Source organism: Haliotis rufescens, unplaced genomic scaffold, assembly GCF_023055435.1.
Source record: "Haliotis rufescens isolate VD_foot unplaced genomic scaffold, xgHalRufe1.0.p SCAF_4, whole genome shotgun sequence".
Classification (NCBI taxonomy): domain Eukaryota; kingdom Metazoa; phylum Mollusca; class Gastropoda; order Lepetellida; family Haliotidae; genus Haliotis; species Haliotis rufescens.
Genome location: NW_025964112.1, coordinates 44831156 through 44854434, shown reverse-complemented (window position 1 = coordinate 44854434; position 23279 = coordinate 44831156). Strand labels below are relative to the sequence as shown.

At 38.8% G+C, this 23279-nt stretch overlaps 2 protein-coding genes across 4 annotated transcripts; one reads left to right on the top strand and one right to left on the bottom strand.

Moving 5' to 3' along the window:
- The first annotated feature begins 1015 nt into the window (after positions 1 to 1015).
- Positions 1016 to 16331, top strand: LOC124152302 (sorting nexin-10B-like). 3 transcript variants are annotated; one of them, XM_046525211.2, is made up of 6 exons: positions 1016 to 1135; positions 8782 to 8871; positions 9183 to 9283; positions 12312 to 12410; positions 12793 to 12951; positions 13757 to 16331. In XM_046525211.2, the coding sequence occupies exons 1-6, from the start codon at positions 1115 to 1117 to the stop codon at positions 14052 to 14054; spliced, it is 768 nt and encodes a 255-aa protein (XP_046381167.2). In that variant the 5' UTR covers positions 1016 to 1114; the 3' UTR covers positions 14055 to 16331. The 3 variants fall into 3 exon arrangements, with proteins under 3 accessions (XP_046381167.2, XP_046381158.2, XP_046381170.2); XM_046525202.2 differs by lacking the exon at positions 1016 to 1135 and adding an exon at positions 6216 to 6368; XM_046525214.2 differs by lacking the exon at positions 1016 to 1135 and adding an exon at positions 6570 to 7469.
- A 1366-nt stretch (positions 16332 to 17697) lies between these two features.
- LOC124152876 lies at positions 17698 to 22591 on the bottom strand. The gene is made up of 3 exons (XM_046525933.2): positions 22526 to 22591; positions 19854 to 19960; positions 17698 to 18678 (listed from the first exon to the last, which is right to left on the bottom strand). The coding sequence occupies exons 1-3, from the start codon at positions 22558 to 22560 to the stop codon at positions 17921 to 17923; spliced, it is 900 nt and encodes a 299-aa protein (XP_046381889.2). The 5' UTR covers positions 22561 to 22591; the 3' UTR covers positions 17698 to 17920.
- Between the last annotated feature and the right edge of the window lie 688 nt (positions 22592 to 23279).

The window sequence follows — 23279 nt, the reverse complement described above, 5'->3', positions numbered from 1 at the left end:
TATCTGAATGCCTCTCCCAAACATGATACACATACAAATTACAATGTATTGAAAGTGACATAAGAAATAGCATACATTATATAATTGACATTAAAGATAAGTATTGTTCTGTAAGTGTTTAATTACTGGATTATCTTTCGTAACTACAGCTACGTTATTATTTACATCCAGCACAACAACATCGCAGCATCATATAGCAAAGTCAACATCTCAGACAAAACCTCTAAATCGGCAAGAAGATAGAATAACACTGTGCACTGATTTCTAAGGGTTCTCTTATTCATTTACATCAGTATATATTTACAGTCATATATAACTATATAACTATAAAACTATATAATTTACTGACAAGAGCATTTTAAAATTCTTATATTTTTAGGATTTAGGGATTAGGTGATCTTTATCACCTGACTGAAGGAGTAAGCATATACTCCAAAAGGTTGTGTTTGTCAAAATAAAGAAGTTGACATCCATAAATTTTCTTCCTTACGTGTATTACTTCAAAATGCCTTTCAAAGACTTCACCCATGGCTGTGTAGGCTTGGAGCAAGGCTATTAAAGGCATATTCCACAATGTTGTTGCTATATTTTGCATAAGTCGTGCATCGTGCAAAATTTGGTTCAGCTTGGGGTTTCATATAGTGAACATCAGTTACCTACATTACATAGATATTTCAACAACAAATAAAACATATATATTTATGCACCGAAAACGGGGAGATTTGAAACTTTAAAAATGCGCGCGAGTGATCTAAAAATAGAAAATCAAGCTATGAATGAGTATCATGTGATTGAAGTATGTACTAACTTCCCTTTAACTATTCATATTTAACGAAACGAAACGAGTGCATATATATTAGTTTTATAATTATCAAACGAAATCATTCCTTCAAAATGTTAATAGTTATCTTTGTGCCATAATGTAGGTATGTTAGCTGGTAAAAATGGTTCATAGAGAAATGTGTAAGTTAAAAGTAAGCTATGATATTAGTTGTTGCAGTAGTAGTATCTTGCATCATTAAAAACACGGGGGTCATCGTCTGACAGGTCACTCGGGTTGTTGACAGTTGTGGTCAAGTATTGTCAGACAGAAAGTAAACCAGAACGCAACAAAATGGTTTGGAAGAAAACAATCGTGAGTTGAACGAGATCTTTTCACAATGTGCAATGGAAATTACGACCTATTATATCAAGGCTAGACGACAACATGGTCACGAACCCACACATCCCGAGAGAGCTGGAGCAATACCTACTAACTCGGAAAACAAAAGTTGTAGCCTATGTGAATCGGTTGTTTTCAGTTATGCAAATAACCTGTGTTTATGACCAGTATCGGAGTTAGCTTCATGTCCTGGTGGTTGATGTGAAAGAATAATCTGAGAGTGATTTGGTACAGAGTAAGACATATTTTCGTATCTCACTATCTAGGTCACCCAGTTTTACAACAGTTCCCGAGATCACTGTTGGTGTAGATGTACTTAGTGCTACTACGTAGTGCGAAACTAACAAATTCCAAGAAATATCACTCGACCTATCTGTTCATAAAGGAACTGTTAAACGCTAATAATGCCAAACTATATTAGCGATATATCAGTTGTTAAAATACCAACATACTATCTAAATGGAATTACTGTTTTGTAACATTTTCATGCTGATAGGCAAGTCCTTGGATCCAGAAGTGTGGTGTTTTGTTTGTTTGCACTCAACAATATTCCATCTATATAACTGCGTTGAAGTGGGGTGTAGGTAGACTAATGCTTAGTCTCAGAAAATATATAATTTTGATAGAAATAGTGGCATCGTATCATCATCTGTGACGATAACAACTTTATTTCATATATTGTACATTTATTGTTTTGATGTTAGAAACATTGTTTTTAAAGTGCTCTGGGATATGATAATATGGATGATGGATGATTATAACACTTTATGATTTTCAGAGAAATGATGACAGTGTTGTAAATTCTAAATGACCCTACATCTTAGTATATATTTTTAATTTAACATGTAACATGTTTTACACTGGATAAGATTGTCTTCAAACTTGTCTCACAGTAACCATAACATGGGCGGATACAGAGGGGGGTGCGCCCCCCCCCCCCCCCCTTTTTTATTTCGAAAAATATCCTTATTTCTGTATAAATTACCACCAAAGACATTAAATAGATCTTAATTTTGCAACCCCCCTTTTCAAAAAGCTGTATCCGCCCATGCATAACATTGTTACAAAATTTTAAGAAATCATGTTTTTTATTCCCCACTTTTTAAAAATCACCATTGCTATATTCAGTGAATGAGTTTGGTATGCAGCTGTCAAAAATACTGACTGAACACTATGTATGCATACTTAACAGTAACAGTCTCTAGATTTTCACTAGTCTTGGGCTAACAGACCATGTGTTACCCTTCAATGCCCTGCAGGTGTTTGCTAAAAGGGTGATCATGTCTTGCTCTACCAGTAGCACCAGCCATTCGCTTATGTTGCATAACAAACTGTTTGTTGCCTAAAGCCGCAACCCAGCACTACTCCTGCCATACAATGGTGGCCCGTAAACATGCGACACAATCAAGTGTCAGTGGCGGATACAGGGGAAGAGGGGATTCTGGGTGGTCAGTCCCCTTTTTTATGTCAAACACACACACTGAAAAAGTTACCTACTATGATAACATGTTTTGGTCGTACGTAAACAAATTGATAATGGTTTTCATTTCGTGTTTGTGAATTAATTTATATCATTATCATTTTTGCGATTTCTCTGCGTGCCCCCCCCCCCCCCCCCCCCCCCCCACACACACACATAATTTAAATCCTGGATCTGTCCCTGAGCACAGCATACATACTTAATACTGAGGAAGTATGATTTTTCTCTATGGTTATACAGTCTATTTTCTAATATATGATTGTGGCAGGTAAACAATGTGACCAAAAAAGAAATGTAGTCATCAAAAACTACAAATTGTTTTGCAGTCAATCCCATTTCCATTTAACAAATTCAGGGATTTCTCCTGTTTTGAATATCAATAATGCAGTTATAATCTGAAAAGGAACTACAATAATTGATCATTAAGTGATGAATATTAAAATCATTTCAAGTGAACCAGTACATCTTAACCAGAAATATTTGTTCCCATGAGGTCAAAATTTACTGCCTTCCATTTATGTAGGGTTTGTGTTGCTTTTATTGGGATAATCTCATTGCAGTGAGCATTCATTGTGAAATGTTGTATTAAATGCTGTATACAGCTCACGGGGCAGGTATCACTTCAGTCATGGGACAGGTCAAGCAATGTGACCTGGGGAATATTCACATGTGATATGGAATACGACTGCCAACTTTAGTTACACACCTGTGTGATAATGTACTGTCGGCTGATAGACAACTTTCCTCAGTCATTGTCATGCCAATACAACATGTTTGTTTGTATAATGCCCAACAAGGGAATAATGAAATGACAGTTCAAATGTAAATGATACATACCGGAACCAATTATATATTCTATATATGGACAATAATGATGTTCAGATTGTATGTGAGGCTGTAAACAGGTATGGAGGATATTGGTTTTCAATGATATATATATATATATATATATATATATATATATATATATATATATATATACCGTATTCGACGTAATAAGCGCCCACTGCGATATTTGCTATTATATTCGCTAGTGAACAATCCCAATTAGCACCCTTCCGATTGATCAATGTTCACAAGACTTATTTATTTGTGTATAATGCGCACTCGTGGGTTATATGCAACCTTAATTACGGGCAATTAAATTCTGGAAAAACATATCTGTCGTGTATAATACGCACAGACTTTTCTTTTGTATCATTTCAGGCTGTCAGCATAAACCACAGAATTTACAATCTTCCAACTCTTTCACCAAAATTATATTCTAATAAGAGCCCCCTATTTCTAATTTCGTCGAATACGGTATATCAATATACAGATAAGTTCCAATGTTGGAAAAAGTAGTTAGGGGAAGCATAGCAGTATTTCCTCGAGTGGACTGGTAACGTGAAGTCACCACAGTGAGGAACGGTGGGGTAGCCTAGTGGTGTTCATGTGGTGTTTGATTGTCAGTTGGGTTCAATTCACTACAGGGGCGGTGGGGTAGCCTAGTGGTGTTCATGTGGTGTTTGATTGTCAGTTGGGTTCAATTCACTACAGGAACGGTGGGGTAGCCTAGTGGTGTTCATGTGGTGTTTGATTGTCAGTTGGGTTCAATTCACTACAGGGGCGGTGGGGTAGCCTAGTGGTGTTCATGTGGTGTTTGATTGTCAGTTGGGTTCAATTCACTATAGGGGCAGTAGTCTAGTAGGTAAAGCTTTCTCTCTTCACGTCAAAGACCCGGGTTCAAATCCCCACATAGGTACAGTGCGTGAAGACCATTTCTGGTATCCCCCATTGGCATTAAGGGGATAAAACAAGGACTGGTCATCTCGGTGAATGCATACTGTTGTAGAATGTAGAGTATTGCTGTCTGTGCAGTCAAACAGCATTCACTCACTTCTACTGTCTAACTCTAGTCCCGATCAGCCGTTCGTTATAATATCGCTGTGAAATTGCAGAATATTGCTAAAAGCGACTTAAAATCCTATTCACTCACTCAGTTCACTACATGGTTACAATGTGTGAAGCCCATTTCTGGTGTCTCTCGCTGTGAAATTGCTGGAATATTTCTGGATTACACAATGCTCACTGGATTGTTATGTTATGGTGGTCAGACGAGTAGGTATATAGAAACATAAAAGCTAAACAAGCAGTGCTCATTGACAAAATCAGTGGTTGAAATTTGCTGTGTTATCAAGAAGGCATTGGGAGTTGTGTTAGTGTGGAATGTTTACATACAGTTCTTACACCTATATCTGGACTCGCATATCAGCTCAAGCCACGAGGTCACTTTCAAGTAGGTGACTTTGCAAATAATGACTGTGCTTAGCATGTGCCAAGAGAAGAGAGCAATCAATATGGTTATGATAGGAATAGGAATATATTTGGGTCATATTTACATATAAACAACCAAAGACAACACATTTTCAGTAAATATTTTAATGCAGTGATCATGGTAATTTTGCCTGACACATATGACATAAAGACATAAAGACCCCTCAGAGTTTGTAGTCTAAATTAAAGGACAATCGTCTATATCATTACCCCATTTGAAATTTTTTATCACTAGCCATGTCACTATCATAGATTCTGAATGAAACCCTGTAAAGCATCTAGCTTGTGAAGGCTGGCACAAAAACAACACTTTACTGTGGAGGGATTCATAGCAAGTATTAGTTGATGCCAGATCTTAAAAGCATCTGGTACTGAAGCTGTAGCCAAGGTTCATACAGGCTTGAAAATAACTTCTTTGAGTGGCATTTAGAAGTTGGAATGGTAACTAAGACAAAATTGTTATGGATGAGCAACCTCTTTATTACAATTAGGGCGACGTTTCGGTGTAGATTCTAACACCGTTATCAAGCAAATGATCTAGGCTTGAAAATGCCTTGAATTTTTAGGTACCGTCATTTTCAGTGTCAACATTGAAAAGCTTTAAAAATATTAAAAGCATCACAAAAACTCCTGATAAGCCTTGAATTTGTACAAAATGATGTTTACTTGTTAATAATAGCATTAAAATTACAACAGACTTAATTAATTTTATTTGTTTGAAAATAAATGATATTCATACTGCCTTATAGGTCTTACAAGACAGACAAAGGCTAACAAGAGTTTGCCACTAACGTGGCTATATCCCCCGCCCCTGTTGCAGAATTTATGACATAATCAAATCTAAACAAACCCTAACCTTTTTTAACCGAGGTGGAACTTGTCATGGAAATTGTAAAAAAAGAAGAGTTTGGAACCTAAGTCCATCTTGTTGCCATGGAAACGTAAAAAATAAAAATGTCTAAAATTTCTAAATAGCAAAAGGCACCAGTTCAGCATGTACCTGACAAACCTGCCAATTCATGAAAAAATATTGATAGGTTGATGAGTTATGCTCCGGAAACGAACCCTACCCTCACAGAACCATCTTGTCCATCTTGTTGCCATGGAAACGTAAAAAATAAAAATTTCTAAAATGAGTAATTCATATATCATGAGTGGGGTGACCATGGTCTTTAACCTGTGAACATATATTCAATATTTACTGGGCAATAAGGGAGTTATCAACTCCAAGTGTATATATGTGGCAATTGATCCAACCCGGACACATGTGACAGATCAGCTGACTAGTAGCTATAGGACATGACTATCAGTGTCAGTCCCCATGAGCAGCCACCAATACAGGACGTGCTATCTCAAGCACACATACCTTGGATATCATTAAGTGCTTTCATCATGATAGATTTTAGCAAGGTATGAACTAACATTTCAGGTTGGGGCACTTTGAAGTTGAAGTACTAAGTAAGGATAAAATATATGGATGAACATCTTCTTTATTACAATTAGGAGCAGCACTTGCTTGATAACGGCGTTAGACCCTATACCAAAATAATTCGGAAGTTGTTCCTCCATATATCTTATCCTTACTTAACATTTCAGGGAAAGATTTTTGTTGTGAATATATATATTTGACTTGTTCAATGCTTTTTCAGAGTAACCTGGCCCTATACATGTCTGTAGAACTGCTAGTCTAATTAGTTTCAATTTCCTGGTGCAATGTTAATCAATCATGTGCCGGAGCTTGATACAGGGTCATGACTAAGTATAGAGCACAACCACGTAGTTCCTCATTTCATTTTACCACCATGACACAGGTCACATCTCTGCAAGGAATGGCGAACCCTTTTCTTACTTTTTTATTTATCTTTTTTATTTTGTTCACTTTACTACAGACTTATAAATTAATGATATCCAGAAACATCCAGAAGACTTGACATGTGTAGCCCAGTCTACAGTAACCCCTGTACAAATGGAAGATAACACGTGCAGCTACAACAAATGTATGTTACTCAAGTTTATGGACTAAGTAACAGTATGGATTATTATGTCAAGATTGATAGGTATATTTTGGTTCAGTCTTTCTCATTCTCTACATTCCCAACCTTGAAACAGGAAATCACTTTCAGCTACTTGCAACTCAGGTGCTGAAAAAAGCATGAATATATTTAATGCAGTTTGGGCTAAATCATACTGTCAGCGTAGATGTCAGCGACATCCACATGGAATAAATATTGCTAGTGTAAATTTGTTGGAAAAAAATTCCATGTGAAAACTGTTCCATGGGAATTATTCCTCTAGTGAAATACAGGGAAAAAGAACAATTTCACTACAGGACTTGTTGACATTGGGTGACACTATTAGTGAGATAGTGTGGGGTTTCCCACCAGTCGCTGTTCCATGAGCAGGAACTTATTTCTCACATCTTGATGAGGGTTTATACAGTCCAGGCAGGTTTTGGTTTCATATAGTTTGTGCTTCGACACACTTTCACTATCTGTAATCATGGCTGAGAAGGTAATGTGTATTGGGTACTTTATTTGTGAGTTGGATTGGAAAGTTGGATTCAAGAGTTTTGTCATTAGTTAAATGACCTGGGGACTTGTCTTTGTTTCAACTGGGCCACATATATATGTTCATTGCTACAGATGTATCCATCTTGTGTAAACAATATGTATTACGTTTACCAGTAACTTGGCCTGATAACAGCTGAAACCAAGAAACAATGCTAAATCTGGTTGCATTTAATTATTATATTAACCAAAATTAACCCAAACACTTTGATATCAACAGTCTCTTGGAACATGGATAATTTCATGCATTAATGGCTCAAATTGATTATTACAATACCGGTATGTATCATTCAAGTATAGATATATGAGGTTAGTGATACACCCCTAAATACAGCTTCTAATGTGTGTGTGTTGTATACATCATGGTGTGTACACCAGGGACAGGTTTCAAATAACAGAATAGTGACAATAATATTGACTTGCCACCCTATGATGTGTTTTGTTATTCCACCCCATAATATAAGTTGTAACAGGATCACAAGGGGTACAGGGTTTTTTATGCATCCTGTGTTAGGTTTTATACGAGCCAGACAAATAGATCTTATGACATTGTTAAAGAATTAACCCAATTTCCAAATTGATAGAAAGCAGCTGTTGATTGAGCAGCAATGTATGTCACATGACTTTCATTGACTCGGAAAAAGCGTGCAGCTTTTTACTTTTAAGCAGGGTATAAGGGTTTTGTTTTGCCTCTCAGAAATCCATGAGCTGCCTGTATTGCTTGTGGCTGGGTATAAGAGATTTATTCCCCCACTGAGAAATTTATTACCATCCAAGGTGGGCTACACAGTATTTCATCAGGATCTCTTGGACAAATCAGATCTCATCATTCTGAAATGAGGCATGATAATGTGTTTTGTTATTCCACCTGATGCTGTGTTTTGATATCTTCCACCCTACTAAATGTTTTGTTTATTCCACCCTATAATTTGTTGTGTTATTCCACCCTATAATGTGTTTTGTTACTCAACCCTATAATGTGTTTTGTTACTCAACCCTATAATGTGTTTTGTTACTCAACCCTATAATGTGTTTTGTTATTCCACCCTATGATGTGTTTTGTTACTCAACCCTATAATGTTTTTTGTTATTCCACCCAATAATGTGTTTTGTTACTCAACCCTATAATGTGTTTTGTTATTCCACCCTATAATGTGTTTTGTTATTCCACCCTATAACATGTATAATGTGTTTTGTTATTCCACCCTATGATGTGTTTTGTTATTCCACCCTATGATGCGTTTGTTCTATTTCAGTGTCCCCTGCCACAGGTTCGTGTGCAGAATCCTGTGACCCACCACACCTGGGATGAGGGGCGATACACCACATATGACATCACTATACAGGTACACCTCAGATGCTTCATGTCAACAGCATTATCAAGCTGTTTTGTGGTCGCATTGGATAAAGCATTATGAGGAACCTTTCTGGTTGCAAAAATTAGATTTGGATATTATTAAGTATGAATGAATCATGGCAATTACATGAGCCCTTCCATTACTTCAGAGCTGATCTTTATCAAAAATAATTTTTGAATACCTGTTATATAAATAATTCTATAACTTAAAAAATGCATTTGTGTAGGACTTTTCATACTCGACTCTACATTCTGTTGTGTTGTGCAAAAGTGCCCTGTATGTGTGACTTGTGCTTGCAGACTGCTCATAAGGCCTTCAGTCTACCCCATACCTCTGTGAGACGCAGATTCTCCGAGTTTGATTGGCTCAGGAAACAGTTGAAGACACACCACCCCATCAGGTGAGTTCACGATGGATTCTTTATCACTTCAGTGGGACATAGTTCACAGGGAGGCTACATCACTTCTGTGGGACATTCACTTTAGGTCAGTTCACAGGGAGGCTACATCACTTCTGTGGGACATCCTACTTTAGGTCAGTTCACAGGGAGGCTACATCACTTCTGTGGGACATAGCTCCTTTAGGTCAGTTCACAGGGAGGCTACATCACTTCAGTGGGACATCCTACTTCAGGTCAGTTCACAGGGAGGCTACATCACTTCTGTGGGACATTCACTTTAGGTCAGTTCACACAGAGGCTACATCACTTCTGTGGGACATCCTACTTTAGGTCAGTTCACAGGGAGGCTACATCACTTCTGTGGGACATAGTTCCTTTATGTCAGTTCACAGGGAGGCTACATCACTTCTGTGGGACATAGCTCCTTTAGGTCAGTTCACAGGGAGGCTACATCACTTCTGTGGGACATCCTACTTCAGGTCAGTTCACACGGAGGCTACATCACTTCAGTGGGACATAGCTCCTTTAGGTCAGTTCACAGGGAGGCTACATCACTTCTGTGGGACATAGCTCCTTTAGGTCAGTTCACAGGGAGGCTACATCACTTCTGTGGGACATCACAGGGAGGCTACATCACTTCTGTGGGACATAGTTCCTTTATGTCAGTTCACAGGGAGGCTACATCACTTCTGTGGGACATAGCTCCTTTAGGTCAGTTCACAGGGAGGCTACATCACTTCTGTGGGACATCACAGGGAGGCTACATCACTTCTGTGGGACATAGTTCCTTTAGGTCAGTTCACAGGGAGGCTACATCACTTCTGTGGGACATAGCTCCTTTAGGTCAGTTCACAGGGAGGCTACATCACTTCTGTGGGACATCACAGGGAGGCTACATCACTTCTGTGGGACATAGTTCCTTTAGGTCAGTTCACAGGGAGGCTACATCACTTATGTGGGACATAGCTCCTTTAGGTCAGTTCACAGGGAGGCTACATCACTTCTGTGGGACATCCTACTTTAGGTCATTTCACAGGGAGGCTACATCACTTCTGTGGGACATCCTACTTTAGGTCAGTTCACAGGGAGGCTACATCAGTTCACAGGGAGGCTACATCACTTCTGTGGGACATAGCTCCTTTAGGTCAGTTCACAAGGAGGCTACATCACTTCTGTGGGACAAAGCTCCTTTAGGTCAGTTCACAGGGAGGCTACATCACTTCTGTGGGACATCCTACTTTAGGTCAGTTCACACAGAGGCTACATCACTTCAGTGGGACATCCTACTTTAGATCAGTTCACAGGGAGGCTACATCACTTCTGTGGGACATCACAGGGAGGCTACATCACTTCTGTGGGACATCCTACTTTAGGTCAGTTCACAGGGAGGCTACATCAGTTCACAGGGAGGCTACATCACTTCTGTGGGACATCCTACTTTAGGTCAGTTCCCAGGGAGGCTACATCACTTTTGTGGGACATAGCTCTTTTAGGTCAGTTCACAGGGAAGCTACATCACTTCTGTGGGACATTCACTTTAGGTCAGTTCACAGGGAGGCTACATCACTTCAGTGGGACATCCTTCTTCAGGTCAGTTCACAGGGAGGCTACATCACTTCTGTGGGACATTCACTTTAGGTCAGTTCACAGGGAGGCTACATCACTTATGTGGGACAGAGCTCCTTTAGGTCAGTTCACAGGGAGGCTACATCACTTCTGTGGGACATCCTACTTTAGGTCATTTCACAGGGAGGCTACATCACTTCTGTGGGACATCCTACTTTAGGTCAGTTCACAGGGAGGCTACATCAGTTCACAGGGAGGCTACATCACTTCTGTGGGACATAGCTCCTTTAGGTCAGTTCACAAGGAGGCTACATCACTTCTGTGGGACAAAGCTCCTTTAGGTCAGTTCACAGGGAAGCTACATCACTTCTGTGGGACATCCTACTTTAGGTCAGTTCACACAGAGGCTACATCACTTCAGTGGGACATCCTACTTTAGATCAGTTCACAGGGAGGCTACATCAATTCTGTGGGACATCACAGGGAGGCTACATCACTTCTGTGGGACAACCTACTTTAGGTCAGTTCACAGGGAGGCTACATCACTTCTGTGGGACATCCTACTTTAGGTCAGTTCACAGGGAGGCTACATCAGTTCACAGGGAGGCTACATCATTTCTGTGGGACATCCTACTTTAGGTCAGTTCACAGGGAGGCTACATCACTTTTGTGGGACATAGCTCTTTTAGGTCAGTTCACAGGGAAGCTACATCACTTCTGTGGGACATTCACTTTAGGTCAGTTCACAGGGAGGCTACATCACTTCAGTGGGACATCCTACTTCAGGTCAGTTCACAGGGAGGCTACATCACTTCTGTGGGACATTCACTTTAGGTCAGTTCACAGGGAGGCTACATCACTTCAGTGGGACATCCTACTTCAGGTCAGTTCACAGGGAGGCTACATCACTTCAGTGGGACATCCTACTTCAGGTCAGTTCACAGGGAGGCTACATCACTTCTGTGGGACATCCTACTTCAGGTCAGTTCACAGGGAGGCTACATCACTTCTGTGGGACATTCACTTTAGGTCAGTTCACAGGGAGGCTACATCACTTCTGTGGGACATAGCTCCTTTAGGTCAGTTCACAGGGAGGCTACATCACTTCAGTGGGACATCCTACTTCAGGTCAGTTCACAGGGAGGCTACATCACTTCTGTGGGACATTCACTTTAGGTCAGTTCACAGGGAGGCTACATCACATCTGTGGGACATTCACTTTAGGTCAGGTCACAGGGAGGCTACATCACATCTATTATTATAACAAGAACAGTATATTTGGGAATTGTTAGCCAATTTATTGGGTCACCATACATATGAAAAAATGACAGGACAGGAAGTGTCGAAACACCATCTTATTCCTGTTTATGGTTCTGAAAGTTTCTCATCCATAAAATGAGTAAATGTCATGGTATTTTCTATGACATTCTTGCTGTATATTTGTATTGCTTCTATTGTGCAGAACTCCTCCTGATCTACCACCAAAGAAGTTCTTCATACAGAGATTTGATGATGAATTTATCCAGAAGAGACAGGAAGGCCTTGAAAAGTTCCTTAACACGTATGTACTTGCTTCATATTACAGAGGCATGTATTTTGAAGAAAGTCACTTGCCTATGGAGAAACCACATGCAACCAGAGTCCTAGCAACTCTGAGGAATATATATACCCTGGGCCCAGAGTTATTGGGCAGTATTGCATAAAACATTAACAGACATGAACTGGTACCCACATTGTAGTTTTGAGGGCCTATGGAATGGTAGACCTGAAGTCATGATGCATTCCCCTGCAAGAATGTAGTGGCAACAGTTCCTTCAGGGTTTTTTACCTTGACTTACAAAAGTGGGTATCTGGGGGATACCCAATGATTAATGTTAAGGGTCACTGCAGGCCTGTAAAGTAATGAAATGGTTCCTCACTGACTATCTGTTTCCCATTTTCAGTGTGATTGCTGAAAAGTTGTACCTGTCTGACTCGGTGCTACACCTGTTCCTGCAGACAGACTTGACAGGGAGGGACATCAGTGACTTCATCTCGGGGAAACTGACAGAGGAATACATTCAGAGTGTGTGGAAGGCAGGTGGCAAGAAGAAGGTGGACAGGTGAGAATATTACAAATTACAGACTTTAATATACAAATAAAAAACAAAATGGCCCTGTGGGGATTCCTGGTTCCTGGGAATTGTTCCTCAGCAACCTATGCTGCTCAAGGAAATCAAATGGATTGGCTGGTGACTCAGTTGATGGTGTGTTGGTGTAACCCAGTGGATTTTTGCTCATGCTATTAATCACTGGATTGTTGCTCTTAATATCAATAACTGGATTGTCAAGACTTTACAAGATTATTTACAGGTTCACCTGAAATGGTCGACCCCTATGATGCTTTGGTTTCTGATTCCTGGCTGTGGGGTAGCCTTGTGGTTTAAGCATTCGCATCTCATGCCAAAGACCTGGTTTGATTCCCCATATGGGTACAAAGTGTGAAGTCCATTTCTGGTGTCTGTGCTGGAATATTGCTAAAAACGACATAAAACCATACTAGCTCACTAACTGAAGCTGATGCCTATGGATTCAGTACAACTGGATCTTATACCTGCGTATCCTCACTCATGATCCTCATGTCAGTTCACCATATTTGGGGGGCCACAGATGGACCAGTCTTCTAAGGCACCGATTTGCACAGACGTCTAGGGTGCTGCCCAATTCCTGTGCAGAGTTAAAACATGATCATGGGTTTGAATCTTGATTTGCCCTTTCTAGGTTTGAGCATCATACCCATAAACATCTGATAGTTCCTCCCACAGTAAGCTGACATACCATGATAACTAGAATACTGTTTAAAGTGGTGCTAAAACCAAGTCAATCACTCACCCTATATTCAACTGTCACTTTTTCCATTTGTTTCAGAGTCGTTCGACAATCACCTGCACGTCTCTCAATCAGCATTCCCAACACATCATGTGACAGTGCTCTCTCAGACAGCGTTTTGTCAGCAGACAGTTTTGTATCTATAGAAACCAGTGATGTAGACACGAGTGGAAATTCCTCTTTGAGCAGCAGTGCTTCAGAAGATGAGAACTCTAAACCAAAGGGAGATAACTCTCAAAATGGGACACTCTATCCAGAGTTGAGACGTGTGACATCTCGAGACTTCCGACCATCTTCCCATTATAGTATAAACAGTCAAGATGGACTATCTGATTAATGTGAGTCATACTATAGTGTGACTAAGTGAAACGACCATGATGGAAGAAGCAACATGCTTCCACGCCCGGTTCAAGAAGATGAAAAAGCAATGGGGTGCAAACATTAACATTGTGATAATTATAAATGTGGTGCCCTCTAGTCCTAAAGCTGTTCATTTATAAAGAACAGATCTACATGTGAGGAGTAAAAAAACTAAAAATGTATGCATGGATTGTATCTTAATAACTTTTGTGCCAAAAAAAATGTTGTATATTGATTTTTACCAAACAAAATAGATTATACATGCAGTTTTACCTTATCCTGACTCATGTTCCCAGTGCACATGCTCAGACCAGGGGTGCATTCGAGTGAGCTGTTTTTATTCCGTTGTCCGGGAACACAGTTCAGGACGTTTCCACTAACTTTAGGAAATGAGTTGAGATAAGCAATAGCATGAGTCAGGATAAGTATAAATGATACTTTTACTCTAAAAAAGTCATTAATATTGTTTCTGGTTAAAAAAACGTATTTAAATAAATTAAGCATTTTATCATTTTCTTGTAATATATTATTTTATTGTTCTGAAAATGTGTCTTATATGTGTGATATAAAAAAAGGTTTACCCTCTTTGCAAACTGAAAACTGATAAAGTTAAAACTTTTGAATAGTTGGGACTGACTGTTAAGGAGCCTTGGATTATATTTATTTAAATTGGGTCAGAAAATTTTTTACAAAAAAAATAAATAATTGTGCCCTGAGAGAAAATATTCTGTCTCTAATAAAATCTTGCCCCACCACAAGAATATTATATGGCCCCTTTTAAAAATAGATTAAATTATTTCTTTTTGGTTGTGTTGTAAAGCAATAGAAAAAAAAGTTAGCCTCAATGTACAATACTTTAGGATTGTTCACTTACATATAACAGAAATTACCAAACTAGACCAAAACGAGCAAATAAGCATTGGCATATCAAAAAAACTTTAAAAAACAAATATGTTATAATAAAACTCAAATGCTCTTGGCTTATTAAGAAATGACCTTGCACATTACTAATATACTCTGCCAAAAAAGAAACTCCAAGGATATTTTTTATGTATATTATATATATCATATGAATAATCAACAGATGGTAATTGAATGTTCAAAAATGGCATACATGGTCATTGACCTAGGTTCCATATGGCATACATGGAACAGTAGATTTTCACACTGTCAGATCTTATGATTTTACTACTTTTGCGTTTCTATTTTTGCAGAGTATACAGAGATTAGTAAGGCTTATTAGATTAGTAAAAAACATGTCTGAATACATTATATTAGTTATTGTGCAGCAGGAGAATGGGTATTGATGTCTTTCCATGAAAGGAAGTCGTGAAATTTTACAAATGACATTCAGCATTTTATAAACTTCTATTTATATATGATGTGTATAATTTGGTTTGTACATATTATAGGTATTCTACCTCAAAGAATGTGATATAGATGAATATATTTTACTAGATAAAGCCTAAATTTGAATAATATTGTTCCAATGTGACAGTGGTTATGCATGTTTAAAAATAAATACATAATGACTTTTCATTATTTTAAATTCTTTAATAATAAATAAAAAATTAATTTCAGTGGAGGGTGGACAGGAAACCTCCACCCTTGCGTCAGCACGTATGGAAACTATTTGCAAAATGGATAGTGACAATATAGTTGCTGCAGCACAGGTTCATTATGCCATCCATGTATTAAGAACCCTCTTCAATAAGCACCCTACTTCAAGACCAGTCTGTAAAAAATCTTCATAAGCGCCCCCTAACATGTACATGACATGACAGTCCATCTTTTTCCACATTTTACAGAAAACAGCACAGAAGACGTGTATTTAATGCCTAGTAACTTGTAGATCAACATTTGTTCACACTGACCTTTTCGGAAACCAACTTCAAATGAATAACTGGTTTCAACAAGTAGCCCCTTTTTCAATTTTCTTATTAGGGCGAATATGGTGTCTGGCCGCTGTGGTTGGATATTTCAGCTGCAGCATTATCTGACCAGGGCTCACTTGCACAAAGCAATCTTAGCGCTAACTCCCATACTTTAACATACTTAGTCTTAGCGCTAAGATTGTGTTGTGTCCTTTGAGTCATGGTTGTCTGGTTCAGGTTCATGAATCTTCTAAACATTTCAGTGTTAGTGAGTCTGTGATGCATGCTGCATTTGTCATAGCATTTATCTGTAGCTTTAGATTTACGGTCTGGCATTAAGCCAGGTGATACTAGATGTAAATAAATTAATGTTAAATTTATTTTTGTTTTTTGTTATTTTTCACGTGAATCTGAAACTAGTGCTGGTTCATCTGGACGCTTGCCGTAACAGGCGACTATGCTTGTCATAAGAGGCGACTATCTGGATCGGGTGGTCAGCGTTGCTGACATGGTTGATGCATGTCATTGTATCCCAACTGCGTGGATAGATGCTCATGATGTCAGTGGAATTTCTTGATTATTTACAGACCGCCGTCATATAGCTGGAATATTTCTGAGTGCTGCATTTATCAACAAACAAACAAACAATGTGGTTGCTATGGCGGTCATATTCAAGATCAGTTTTAAAAATTCAGACAAATTGGTGTCATTGGGAACAAGAGTGTTAAGTTTTAACATTGTTGGGTCATTAGTTTCACCAGTACACCTGATGTTTCAGTGCTGACAGAAACTTTTATTAAGATGAGAGATTGTAAACGGGACTACATGTCCAGGTGAACACAGTGTCATGGCACGTTTTTTTTATCCTGAGGTTTGAACTTTGGCCTCATGTACAACCCTGCCATCCGTCTTTCTGGCCAAGAGTGTCTACTAGCCTATATCAAAGCCTAGTTCCAGGAAAACTTTGATATGGTCTGGTGGACATTCTTGCCTGGGGAATATACCTTCAACCTTACTAGAGTGACCTGACCCAGTGGAGATAGAAACTGCATGTTGAAGAGTGATGTTATACAACATTTCGGTCAATCAATTTCTGTCAGTTAAGCAAAGAAAGAAAACAAGGAACTAATGGGATCTGTTTATTGTTACTTTATCACACATAAATCCAATTATTCATATTTACATTGTGTATATTTCAGAATCAGATTAATACAAAATAACAAACAGGAGTATCAGAGATAGAACAAATATGCCAATAACAAACAATATGTTTTGGAAAAAAAACATCAGAACTTTAACAAACTCTTTTTGTATATTTGTAAATGGGATATACCATATTTCCTCTTTTGGAAGTTGGGAATCCAATACACACATGCCCGTAATTTATGCCGGGTCATATGCACTGTCCAATAAATAGAAGCCAGGTGATTAATAATGACGGTTTCCTGCAAATGCACCCTTTGAATGACTGTAGCACTTGGGATTTGGTAAGGTGGTATGTTGCCACAGTGTCAGCATTAAACAGTATGGACGCTGGGTAACTGCCTTGCACAGAGACATCAAATAGAGGAACTATGGTACTATATTAATGTTTGTTTGTTTGTTGTTTAACGCCACACTCAGCAATATTCCAGCTATATGACGGCGGTCTGTAAATAATCGAGTCTGGACGTGACAATCCAGAGATTGACATCATGGCCATCGATCCACACAATTGGGATACAATGACATGCATCATGAAGCGGGCCTGACCCCTTGATCCCGTTTGTCGCCTCTTACGACAAGCATAGTTGCCTTTTACGGCAAGCATTGGTTGCTGAAGACCTATTCTACCCTGGGTCTTAACGGATCCTGTGCTAATAATACTGAATGGGAGTCCACATATTATCATTTTTCGGAGATTGTTTGATTACCACCTATACCAAATGTTACCACTGAACAATGCTGTGTATGAATCTGAAAACTGAAATCATAATTCAGACCTTGAGAAATATTCAACTGAGCAATACAGGACAACCTTATCTTCAGAGTTTGTGATTTCAAAATTGAGTTTATCATTTGACGTTGGCTCTGACCAGAAGTCCACTCTCAGAGTGTCCCCAAGACTGCATTCCTTCACATAACTTAACTCCGCAACCTTCACAGGTCGATACAGTTCCAGCACATTAGCTGACTTGTCCTTTTCATATTTAAACAATGCAAAAGCCTCCAGGCAGAATTTTAAATAACCTGTCCAGTTCACATGGAAATATGTATCCGTATCACTTGGCTGTACTGTCAGTGAGTATGAGCTGATCTCTGATTGGCTGGGACGTGGTGATGGTTCCATACGCAGAGCACTTCCTGTCATGTTGATTTTTGAATATTTTTCCTTCCACCAGTCAGGAAGTGCTGCAGGACGGCGGTTTTCCTTGGAAACCGAAACTGTTTGTTGTTGACAGCTTGCCAGAAGCAGACCAGTTTTTGATTGAGTAACTCTGGTTTCAAGGTTCGTCGAGGAGCTCCCATGGTAGAGGAGCTCCTTGTTCAAGCGGAGGGGACTCTTGGTAACAGAATACCCGTACATCTCCGGCTGGATTTCGAGTCGTGCAGATGCGATGAATGCCAAGTAATGATCGTAAAGCCTATGGAAGTCGAGGTAGGACCGGTTGTCATGAGGTATTGGGTTGAAACTGAGCGCTCGCCCTGACTCCACAAGGTTCAACACGTGCCATGGTTTCACATGGGCTGCAATAGATACATGTCCAAAATATACTACACAAAACAAGTTAAAGAACACAATTTTTCTTGTGACAAAGTAATCTGTCACAGCTGGTGGGTATTGCAACACAGCCTTCCAATTTTGGGTGTTTACATTACTTGTTTTGAGTGGTATATATTCTGTTCTTTAATGCCATGGGATTGGGTGGTCAGGCTTGCTGACTTGGTTAATGCATGTCATCATATCCCAATTGAGTGGGTTGATGATGTCAATCACTGGACTGTCTGGTCCAGACTTGATTATATACAGACCACTGTTAAATAGCTGGAATATTGCTGAGTGCAATGTTAAACAAAACACAAAACAAAAACAGTAAATTCTCACAAAAGATCATCTCTGTCCCAACTACTTAGCATATCAATAGACAATTTGTACAAGTTCCAGAACCTTGCTACCAAAATGCAGGGTGGGAGAGACGTAGTCGGTAGGCACAACAAGGGAATATTGAATAATTTAGTCAGTCTGCATAACAGATGGAATAATGACTGCCAGTGGAACACAGGATATTTAATGCTTTTACAAGAATGTGTATGGTTTTACAAGAATGTATACAGTTTTTCAGAATGGAGGTGCACTAAACATCTGATTAACATCCAAGAGGTATACACCCTGTGAAGATCCAGGTCAGAATTGGTTTGTTTGTTTATTTCTTGTTTAACGCCGCCCTCAGCAATATTCCAGCTATATGACGGCGGTCTGTAAATAATCGAGCCTTGACCACACAATCCAGTGATTGACATCATGAGCATCAATCCACGCATTTGGGACATGCATCAACCAAGTCAGCGAGCCTGACCACTTGATCCCATAATTGGTCTTTTGCTACTCATGCTTGTAAGAGGCGACTAACGGGATCAGGTCTCCAGGCTCACTGACTTGGTTGATGTCTGCCATATCCCAATTGCTTTCATTGATGCTCATCATATCAATCACTGGATTGCGTGGTCCAGACTATTATTACAGACCTCTGTCATAGCGCGAATACTGCTGAGTGCACCATGAAACAACAAATGAACAAACAAACAATACTACATGAAGTTTTCAAACAATATATTTACGTATGTCTAAGTTGATCAGTGGATGAGTCAGTACAACACAGTTTTGGAATACTCAAAGATCATGTCAAATCTAGTAGATTTACCTTTGCCATCAAATGCTTCATAGGGGATTCCCCCAGGCAATGACAGAACACACTGATGTGGAGAGGGAAACTCCCGCTTCACTCCATGGCCTATCTGCTGAGCAATGCTGTAAGAACAATCAAATCATAGTAATATGATCATGTCATTACAAAACACAGTAGGTCCCAGAGCAAAAGATAACTTTTTGAGCAATTGAGTTTTTACTCTAGGGTTTCTATTTTAATTGGGTTATTACATTTTTAATTGGGTAACCAATATTTTTTCACTCATCTATTCATCACTCTATTAGATTTTTCCAAAAATAAGTAAACATTTTAAGATTTCAATATAAGGTTTTATATGTATATAACTGTTCTAAATATATACACTTGACTCGGAAAGTAAATTATCTTATAATTGTGTTACGGAAATTAGCTCCTTTGTACGCATGCTGAAAAAGCTTCATTGGGTATTTACGTGTGTTGTTTTTATACATTTGAGTTTTTTGAGCTCCCAGAATCGACCCCGGGGTAGATTTTAGGGACTTCCCAGAAACTACCCAAAGGGGGTATAATCTGGAAGTTCCAAGAATCTACCCCAGTGTAGATTATAACAAATTGTTATCAAATCAAAAAATTCAAAATGTTGTTTTATACATGCAAAGAAGAAATAAATATTGTTGAAACTAATACAAAATATCTTACAAATCACATTGACTTAAGCTCATTGTAGTCATCATCAATTTGTAAGTTCGAAAGTTGGTGTTGAGAATTGTGTGAGGAAATGTCTTACACTTATGTCATTGAATAAGCTTTAATATGCTTTGTGAACAGACCTAACTACTTTTGATTGCATATAAAATCATTTTGAAACCAATTACAGAGCTCCAAATAAGCTTTTGGTGTTGTGGGTATTTTACCCATGCATTTTAAAATCACTGCGTATCAGCTATTCTATCTGGGTATTCAAATTTCTGTTACCCACTAGTTTTTACACATGTGGGTATTTAAGTTAAATATTTAAAAACACTATTCATCTAGTCCCTGCAAACTGGTGTTGTGTGGGTTCGAGAGCTTTATAGGACTCAAAAATACCACGATACTTCCACAAGAAAGTGTGATGGCAAATGATCATGATGTAACTGTCATCGTGGAGTTTGGCAAGGTTGACGGTATGCCCTTTTATAATTTCAAAATAAGTTGCTGATTTGCCAATCGAATACGCAGGGTTACTTCACAATATTTTGAATATACGCACAAGTTTTATTTTTGTAGCGTATCTGTAATGTTCGTTGCGTATTTGATACGCTTGGATATTATTTTACTGCGTATTTCTGCATTTCTGATGCGTATTTTACGCAGATACGCAGCTTATCTGGAGCTCTGAATTATAAGCATGCACTTGTGTCTGTAAGTACCTTTGTTTGGGGAGGCATGTATCACAGTATCAAGAACATATTCTGAGTATAGAAGACATCACATCATTAAAAGCATCTAATTATTTGTCCATTTACATTCTCAGGGAACATTTATCACTATGTTAAAGTGATCATGGAGGTTGGTAAGATTGACCAGGAGAGATCAAGACTGAGTTAGATGCATCCCCAAAAAGAAAACTTCATGTACGTTCATGAAATAAAAATGTTTAAATCAAACAAGGCTGGAATCTGGGAGCTCCTAGATTATAGTTATAACCTGGGGTAGATTCAGGGAACTCCCAGAGTATATCCCCGGGGGTTGATTCTGGGAAAGGGGGGGGGGGGGGGGGGGTAGATTCTGGAAGGTGCCAGAATCTACCCAGGTATACTTAGAACGGAGGGTATACTTTCAGACTTTACACCAGGTTGACTCATAGTTTTCAACTTATTTATTCTTTAATGCGATGTTACCATGGTTACTATAATTTTTTTACTTAAAAATATTGTTTATACTATTACCGTATTCGACGTAATAAGCGCCCTGCTCCAATAAGCGCCCACGGCGAAATTTGCTAACATATTGGCAAGTGAACAATCCCAATTAGAACCCCTTCCAAATGATCAATGTACACAAGACTTATTTATTCGCGTATAAGACACACTCGTGTGTTATATGCATCCTTAATTATGGGCAATATAATTCTGGAAAAATATATCTGTCGTACATAAACATTTCAGGCTGTCAGCATAAATCACGAAATTTATCTTTCAACTCTGTTTTTTTTCCACCAAAATAATATTCTAATAACAGCCCCCTATTCCTAATTTTGAGAGCGCCCTGGGCGCTTATTATGTCGAATACGGTTATCTGTGTGAATGAATGGGGCAAGGGGCATAACTCTGTCTTCATTGATCAAAGTTCAATGTGCACATTTGATCTGATATGTGTTCTGTACACTGTTGATCTAAAAAATACGTGAGCGAACTAAATAATGCAGTCAGTCGGTGGTCTATCCTAAGTGCACCCATATATAGATAAATCAATTATAGAGACTTACGTAGCATGAATGTGCTTAACACGTTTTTTACGACCTAGATCGCGGTTGCAAAACTACCATAACATACTGGTCGTTCTTGACATGATTTGTGGTTTCTAAACCTGTATAATGCAATTTTAGATATTTTCCCGTTATAACACCAACGGTTAGAAAGCCCGAGTTGGATTTCTATTAACTGATCCATCGATATATTTACGGGCTCGAGTGTCTGTCTTACCGAGAAAAGCACAGGATAATACTTTTGGATGTCATAGCGGAAAGTCGGATTTTCGCAGTGTTCAAAGGGAAGTAACTTCCGTATCTAAGCTACTTGAAGGATTTTGAAGCGCCCTTAAAATATATATCAACTTTGAACCTGGGAGTCAAAGGCATTGTCTGTCTTACGGACCCTAAATTTCCCTAATACAAATATATCAAATACAGCCCATGCAAGTCTATAAAGTTTGGCAAGTCTAGATTACTGCAGTATCTGAAAATAAATGGAGTCTCTGGGCTCCTTTTTATTATATTTTTATTAAGAAAATTGAACAACTTTTTTTTCTGTACTGTATGTTCATTTCAGAGACCAGAAGTTAGTCTTTCAAAGGCAAGACACGTGTATTTATTAATTCACAGGCATTTATTGGTCAGTAAATAAAATATGTACCCCCTATATGGAAATAAGTAAGTGCTATATATAGGGGTTTATAGTTTTAGTTACTGACCCAAAACGAGTTCCTGTGGCATAATTATAGTCTCCAAACTATGAAAACAACAGAGTGTTATTTGGACCTGATAAAAAAATACTTTATATGATATCTTCCTGGAATAGAGGAGAGCGTCCAGGGGTGAAAGGTTGTAAGGACGGCGCTACGCATGCAACGCCCACCCAAATCCAGAATAACAGTGTTGTGCAAACTATGCAATCATTACGTCTCCTCCAAACGTCTGTGTGATCCCGGACTTGGGTGTGGTCAACCACAGAAAACATA